Here is an 8,629-nt window from a genome sequence, read left to right on the forward strand (position 1 = left end):
GATTGTTGTATTTTATCATTGGCTATTGTTGTTAATCTCTTACTGTGCATAATTCATAGAAATAAACTTTGTCATAATAAGGTATATATAGAAGAAAACATGGTACATGTGGAGTTGAGCACTATCCACAACTACAGACATCCACTGTGGGTCTTGCGAATTATCCCCCAAGGCAAACAAGAGAGGTTTCTTGTAAATGTAAAATTAGAGAAATGCTTAAACCCCTGCTTCCAGGGACATTAAACATTTTCAAATGGATCTCAGTCACTTGATTATACTATACAGCTTGAAATATATTTTTAATTGTTTATATTCTGAATAGATTAAACCTTTCAACATCTTTTTCTCCTTTGTTCCTGAATTACTTCAAAAGGCAGTTAAGAATTTCTCAATTATTTCATTGTCCTTACAATCAGTGGGCTAGAAATACATCACTCTACATTGCTGCCAATTAAAGTTCGAGTTTTCACAGGAAGTTTTCTCTGATAATACTCATTTTAACCTGGCTTTTTCAGCTGCCACATAGGTCCAAGTTGATCAGACAGAGTAATGTGTTGATGTCACTTTCTGACATTTAAAATAACCATTTTATCTACATTTATTCACAATTCTGATTCTTTAAAATGAAGTAATCATTTTAACCAAAATATTAAATATTCAAATTTAGCTATCTCGTTTACTAACATGGCTACTCAATCTAAGACAATACTCATATCCATGAAATGTGTTCCCATTTCCATGGCCAGAATATAAATAATTTTCATTCTTAAATAAATCCTCTTCTTGGGGAATTTTTATTATTTTTATTGAATAGGCAAACCAAATATTTTAAGAGGAGAAATCTACTGAACTAATATTATGCACTCATTCACATGGTCCTCTTTTTCTGCAATGCTCTGTAGAAGGCCCCTTTCACCTGGTCATTCCTCAGACTGTAGATGAGTGGGTTCAGCAATGGGTTAAAGACGCTGTAAAATAGGGTGAGGACTTTCTGTTGCTCCTGTTGTTGACTGTTTTCTGGGACCAAGTAAACCATCATGGCTATGCCAAAGTAGAGCCCAACCACACAGAGGTGGGAGGAGCAGGTATAAAAGGTTTTCTTGCGTCCCTCCTTTGACTGGATCTTCAGGATGGCCCAGAGGATGCACATGTAGGAGACGATTATCAAGTAAAGGGGCCCAACTAAGACAAACACACCAGCAGCAAAGAGGAAAATTTCACTGGTCCCTGTGTCAGCACAAGCCAGTTTGAGGACAGATAGTGTTTCACAGAAGAAGTGGTTCACTTCCTGAGGTCCACAGAAGGGCAGTCTTAGAAGGAGAATTAGATTTATTAGGGCCAAGAAAAATCCACATGCCCAGGAAGTGACAGCCAGGACCATGCACACTCTCCAGTTCATGATGACAGTGTATTGAAGAGGATGGCAGATCGCCACAAACCTGTCATAGGACATCGCCACCAAAATCATGCACTCTGTAATAGCTAAAGTCAAAACCAAATTCATCTGAATAATGCATAAGTTAAAGGACATCGTTTTTTTGTGTGTCACTAGGTTTTCCAACATGCTTGGTAAGATGCTGGAGGCATAGGAAATGTCAATTACGGCCAGGTGTGAAAGGAAGAAGTACATTGGAGTGTGCAGTCTGGGGTCCAGGTAGATGAGTCCCAAGATCATGCCATTTGCCATCAGGCTGAAGACGTACAACAGGGAGAAGACCCAGAAGAGGAGCACCTCCATCTCTGCACTGAGCTGGAATCCCAAGAGGATGAGCTCTGTGATCCATGACTGGTTGCCCCCCATTCTTTAATGACAATGTGGAAAGGTCCAAAGTGTGATGAAAGGGTCAGAGTTGGAGAATTAAAAGAATTTTTAGCTATTTATCTCACAGTAAGTTGAAAGGAAACTTTCATACTTCTTTCTGCTTGACTTTTTTTTTCATGTTTCTCTGCCTGTTTGTTTTCAACTTTTTATTGTGAAGTAATTCAAATTTTCTGTTAAATACCAAGAATTATAAACAGTGTTTCTAAATACAATTCATCCAGATTCAACAATATTAATACATTTGTTTGATAATTTTTCTATATTCTTCTTATTAATATGCATTATTTTTTTTTTCTTTGTTACTTAGGGCTATCGTTCCATCCATGATACCAATTTACTCTTACCTTTTAAATTTTATCCAACAATAGTTATTCACTAATTTAACCAGGGTACCATTACCAAAATCAGGAAATATAATAGTGACATGACACTCTTCTCTAAATATGGCATTTTCTGTCCCTCATGTCCAAGATGCAAGACAAGATGACATAGTCTATTTAATCTATTCCTATCTGGGATCGCTACCCAGCATTTTTCTGGCTGCCTGGACATTGATGTTTTTGAAGATTTTAACCAGTTGTTTTGTTGAATGCTACTCAATATTGTTTTCTTATTGATCTTCTTTAGTTTTCTCAGATTTTACATTTTGGCAGGAAATAATCATATGTACTTTTTAATGCCTTCCATTATTATTCCGGTAATGTTAATATTGTTGAGGCTAATGTGGATTCCTTAGCTAAGACGCTGTCTCCCCGACAGCTTTATTATAAATTTATACTTCCCTAGTCCAATTTTTGTGATAACATATTAAAACTTCTATAGAAATACTTCATTTTTATTAGACTTTCAGCCACTCATTATAGCATCTGTTGATTACCTTACCTGACATAAATATAAGAACCGTAATAGTAATGAAGTTTGCAAAATTTATTATTCTAACTCCATCTTTCCTTTTGTATTTATTAGTTGACATTACTGTGAGAATGGGCTCTATCTCTCTGTGTAAGCTGTCAATTTGGACTCATCGATATTTTTATTCAATAGGTTATAACTCTTACTGCCTTTATTTTTATGTTAATACTTAAATTCTCCTTGATTGGGATTCTTCAGGATGATTCCTGAACCCTTTTAACTTACTCTCAATTTTTTTTTAAACACTTTCTTCCTTCTGGTTTAACAAGATGTTCTAGGCTCATCTTGCACATTTCCCAACTCAGTTTGAATCAGTTAATTCACTAAAACGTCTGCTTACTTTTAGTGGATAATCATATTTCACAGCAATATCTTGGTTTTATGGGATGTATAATGTTTTTATCACAGTTGTTGCCAAATTTCTCATATTCTCATTTAAAAGGGAGAATTTATAATTTGGTACAGTACACAAATTGTTCCATGTGTTAATAATAGATCCTAAACTTCTTCAAGCCTAACAGCCTTACTGACCTTCTTTAGAGAGCCAAAAATATTTTAATAAATTGACATTAGCATCAAAGAAAATGAAATAGATAGCCTTCTGTAGTTTATTCTATGCAAAACTCTGTTTATAATCCCAGAATCTTATTAATTATCTTGTTTACATATTTTTCTTTTATTTCCTAGTAAGACAGTCACCCTTGGAAACTTTAGACTTACAGATTAAAGTTTCAAGAGCTGTCTAGTTCATTGAGTGAAAAAGGTGCACTTAGCTATATGAGATTTTGATGTTTCAATAATGTTCTCAAAAATTACTTAGATAAACATAAATTTTGATTTAGAAGGCTAAAATGATAACACTATGAAACATAGAGCCAAATGTGATTGCTGTTCATAATGTGTGTGTATAGTTTTCCATTGCTTACTGTACATATATTTCATGTATAATTAATTAAAAATTATAAAAGAAAGTATTTTTATCTATTTTTATTTAGAATCATATCATACACATTTTTAATGTCAGAATATTCCTCTGCCACACACTTTAGACAGTTGCATATCATTTTCTTGCATACCTATATTTTAATTTATGTAATATGTCGCCCCTAATCAGGTTCCCTAATTAGGAAATATAACATTACAGCGATTAAATTTTATATGTAAATTTTTGTATATCTTTTATTAAATTCTTATAGTAAATCCTTAAATATGGAAACTCTCTCTCTCTCTCTCTATGTAAATCATGATCATCATCATCTGCCTCTATTCATCAAAAAAGCAAACATGCAAAAAATCAGGATATGTCATTTCTAGAAGAAAGTACCCAATGGGAAAGAGTCTTTAATTTACCAGTCAGGACATTGTAATACCAAGTTTACCTTTCCAACGAAGTTCTCCTACACTTAGCTGTTCAGATTCTGTGATGCTGACTCTGAGAGGTGCATTGGTCCCATTTTGTCACACTTCAGCCAGTCCTGGAATAAAGTCCACTGATTACAACTTTATGGGACAGGCATTTNTTATAAACAGTGCTTCTAAATACACTTCATCCAGATTCAACAATATTAATACTTTTTGTTTGCTAATTTTTCTATTTTCTCCTTATTAATTTGCATTATTTAATTTTTTTTCTGTGTTACTTAGGGCTAATGTTCTATCGATGATACCAATTTACTCTTACCTTTTAAATTTTATCCAACAATACAGTTATTCACTAATTTAACCAGAGTACCATTAGCAAAATCAGGAAATATAATATTGACATCATACTCTTCTCTAAATATAGTATTTTCTGTCCCTCATGTCGAAGATGCAAGCCAAGATCACATAGTCTATTTAATCTACTCTTATCTGGGATCGTTACCCAGCATTTTTCTGGCTGCCTGGACATTGATGTTTTTGAAGATTTCAGACCAGTTGTCTTGTTGAATGCTACTCAATATTGATTTTTTAGTGGTCTTCCTTAGTTTTCTCAGATTTTACATATTGGCAGGAAATAATCATATGTACTTTTAAATGCCTTCCATTATTATTCTGGTAATGTTAATATTGTTGAGGCTAATGTGGATTCCTTAGCTAAGATGCTGTCTCCCAGACAGCTTTATTATAAATTTATACTTCCCTAGTACAATTATTGTGATAACATATTAAAACTTCTGTAGAAATACTTCATTTTTATTAGACTTTCAGCCACTCATTATAGCATCTGTTGATTACCTTACCTGACATAAATATAAGAAGTGTATTAGTAATGAAGTTTGCAAAATTTATTATTCTAACATCTTTCCTATTGTATTTATTAGTTAACATTACTGTGAGAATGGGCCCTATCTCTCTGTGTAAGCTATCAATTTGGACTCATTGATATTTCTATTCAATAGGTTATAACTCTTACTGCCTTTATTTTTATGTTAATACTTAAATTCTCCTTGTTGGAATTCTTCAGGATGATTCCTGAGCCCTTTTAACTTACCCTCAATTTTTTTTTTAACACTTTCTTCCTTCTGGTTTAACAAGATGTTCTAGGCACATCTTGCACTTTTCCCAACTCAATCAGTTAATTCACTAAAAAGTCTGCTTACTTTTAGTGGATAATCATATTTCACAGCAATATCTTGGTTTTATGGGATGTATAATATTTTTATCACAGTTGTTGCCAAATTTCTCATATTCTCATTTAAAAGGGAGAATTTATAATTTGGTACAGTATACAAATTGTTCCATGTGTTAATAGATTCCTAAACTTCTTCAAGCCTAACAGCCTTACTGACCTTCTTTAGAGATCCAAATATATTTTAATAAATTGACATTAGCATCAAAGAATATGAAATTGGTAGCCTTCTATAGTTTATTCTATGCAAAACTCTGTTTATAATCCCAGAATCTTATTAATTATCTTGTTTACATATTTTTCTTTTATTTCCTAGTAAGACAGTTACCCTTGAAAACTTTAGACTTACAGATTAAAGTTTCAAGTGTTGTATAGTTCATTGAGTGAAAAGGGTGGCACTTAGCTATATGAGATTCTGATGTTTCAAAAATCTTTTCAAAAATTACTTAGATGTACATAAAATTTGATTTAGAAGGCTAAAATGATAATACTATGAAACTTATGGCCAAATGTGATTGTTTTTAATAATGTGTGTATATAGTTTTCCATTACTTACTGTACATATATTTCATGTATAATTAATTAAAAATTATAAAAGAAAGTATTTTTATCTATTTTTATTTAGAATCATATCATACACATTTTTAATGTCAGAATATTCCTCTGCCACACACTTTAGACAGTTGCATATCATTTTCTTGCATACCTATATTTTAATTTATGTAATATGTCGCCCCTAATCAGGTTCCCTAATTAGGAAATATAACATTACAGCGATTAAATTTTATATGTAAATTTTTGTATATCTTTTATTAAATTCTTATAGTAAATCCTTAAATATGGAAACTCTCTCTCTCTCTCTCTATGTAAATCATGATCATCATCATCTGCCTCTATTCATCAAAAAAGCAAACATGCAAAAAATCAGGATATGTCATTTCTAGAAGAAAGTACCCAATGGGAAAGAGTCTTTAATTTACCAGTCAGGACATTGTAATACCAAGTTTACCTTTCCAACGAAGTTCTCCTACACTTAGCTGTTCAGATTCTGTGATGCTGACTCTGAGAGGTGCATTGGTCCCATTTTGTCACACTTCAGCCAGTCCTGGAATAAAGTCCACTGATTACAACTTTATGGGACAGGCATTTGTCTGTGTTTCTTACCATCCAGGATACAGATGTTTTCTGTGGAAGTAGCTATTTCAACACCCACTATTCAGGATTTTCTTTGTAGACATTCTTTCACCTACATAAATAAGACCAAATGGTACAATTTTTCCACTTTGTATCTACTGTTTTTGTAACAATTCCACTTTTTGGCCCAAGAAGTACTCTTGCTTTTTCGAAAAGTGACATCTGGAATGACTTGATATTTCAGACCTACATCACCCTTTGTGCACAGATGTATTTAACTATACAGTCATTCCATTTTAAACAAATATTTCAGCATAATAAACACCACAGCCCTTCAATACATAATGTTGCATAGCTGTGATCTAACTTTTATCACTTATTGCCAAAGTATATTTTCTTCAGAGCTAGCATATATTCAGGTAAATATGTGTTATATCTGTTTTGATGATGAACATAATTTTAACTAATACTTATTATCGATTTTATGTTTTATGTTCGTGAAAGTTAGATGGATCTAGTAATGTCAATATTTTGAATATTATTGTATATTACTTCACAGAATATCAAGCTTACGTCAATGTAAATGCTGAGTCTGGTCTGTATGGAGCTGGAAACTGCATCTGGGTCATTTGAAAACACTAGTGTTGCTATACACAGAGCTCATCCACTACCTCATTGTACAATCAGAAGCGGTGGCTCAGAGCCCCAGAGACTTTGGGTTCCTTATTTGAAGGATTCTGTTGTACTTCTACAACCAGTTACCATAGAAAGAAAGGGGCAATGTGCTTAGCCCTCCGTATGACTCATTAAAAGATGAGGTAATTAGCAATCTATAATAGGATCTATTTTGCATTCTGGGGAATTAAAAGAGATTCGTATGAGGAGGCTAATCAGGCAACTATTAACTATTTATAGGCTTGGTCAATAGTAACTGCAGAAAGAAGGATCTGTAACAAGCTCAAGATAAAATAAAAAATGAGAAGAGGATTTATACCAAATGTTTTTTCATGTGAAAGGAAACGCCTCCTGGAACCAGTGATAAAAGTCGTGAGGATGAGTTATATGTTTTATACATCTTCACGTCTTTTATAACAACTAGTATAGTAGTAGATAAAACAAAAACTCAGAAAATGTTAGCCACATGGATTAGTGTTGTTTTTAGTTCAAAAAATACATATACCAACAATCTCCTGTTTCTCAGTTTTTATGTATTACCCAAGACATAATTTTTACTTCACTAAACAAAGTTCAAAATTAGAACTTATCATTTGCACATTGATTTTTAAAATGCTATGTATGATTCAAGAAAATTAAAACATGCTGTTTCTATAAGATATGCTTGAAAAAAGCTTAAAAAATAGTATGTTATATCTGTATAAATCAATGGCAATACATAAATGAATTAGCATCTTATATCTGCTTTGAATGTTGCATATAAGAAGAAAGTTTCAGGATAACTGTTTCTCTGGAAAGTGGTTTTACGAAAAATCAAAATAAAGGAAGAAGTCTTAGATCCTATTATTTCTATAAATATGAATTCATTTGGGAAGGTTTATATAAATGTGCATTAAGTTTGTAACGTTAACTTCTGCTACAATGTAAGGATATTCCTATAATATGCAAAATGGACACAGTAACAGTTTGACTTCTTAGCAGTACTGGCACTCATTCTATCTTGTCATTCAAATACAGCAGTTTCTAAGTCTAATAATTTTCCACTTGGGGAAGGATAACCTAGAAAGTTTTTAAAAGAACAACAAGATTGCAAACTTACCTCTTACACTATGTCAGCAAGAAAAGAATTTACCGCAATTGCTACTAGATTTTGTTTTCCAGTAACACAAGCCACTGACTGTGAATATACGTGTGTGTGTATGTTTGTGTGTGTCTGCACATATGTATGGTTCTTTTATTCTTTTGGCTACATTAGAGACATATCTACAGACAATGCCTGCACGTGAAGCCTCTCATACTTCTAAGTGGCTTCACAATAAATAGAGTTTGGCTAATTTGGATGACCACTATCCACATTAGGAGGTCATGGGAAGAAAGTTACTGAGAGATCAGAGGACCCCCTGCCCCAGTGCAGCAGGCAGAAGCCCCTGGAGTTGCGGATGGGAGTTTATCTAGATGTCTATTCCAACTCCTGG

At 33.1% G+C, this 8,629-nt stretch overlaps 1 protein-coding gene across 1 annotated transcript; it reads right to left on the reverse strand.

The window, feature by feature from the left end:
• Positions 1 to 868: 868 nt before the first annotated feature.
• LOC103582474 (olfactory receptor 2A2-like) lies at positions 869 to 1,801 on the reverse strand. The gene is made up of 2 exons (XM_008564058.1): positions 1,550 to 1,801; positions 869 to 1,504 (listed from the first exon to the last, which is right to left on the reverse strand). The coding sequence occupies exons 1-2, from the start codon at positions 1,799 to 1,801 to the stop codon at positions 869 to 871; spliced, it is 888 nt and encodes a 295-aa protein (XP_008562280.1).
• Between the last annotated feature and the right edge of the window lie 6,828 nt (positions 1,802 to 8,629).

This window comes from Galeopterus variegatus, unplaced genomic scaffold, assembly GCF_000696425.1.
Source record: "Galeopterus variegatus unplaced genomic scaffold, G_variegatus-3.0.2 Scaffold16408, whole genome shotgun sequence".
Lineage (NCBI taxonomy): Eukaryota > Metazoa > Chordata > Mammalia > Dermoptera > Cynocephalidae > Galeopterus > Galeopterus variegatus.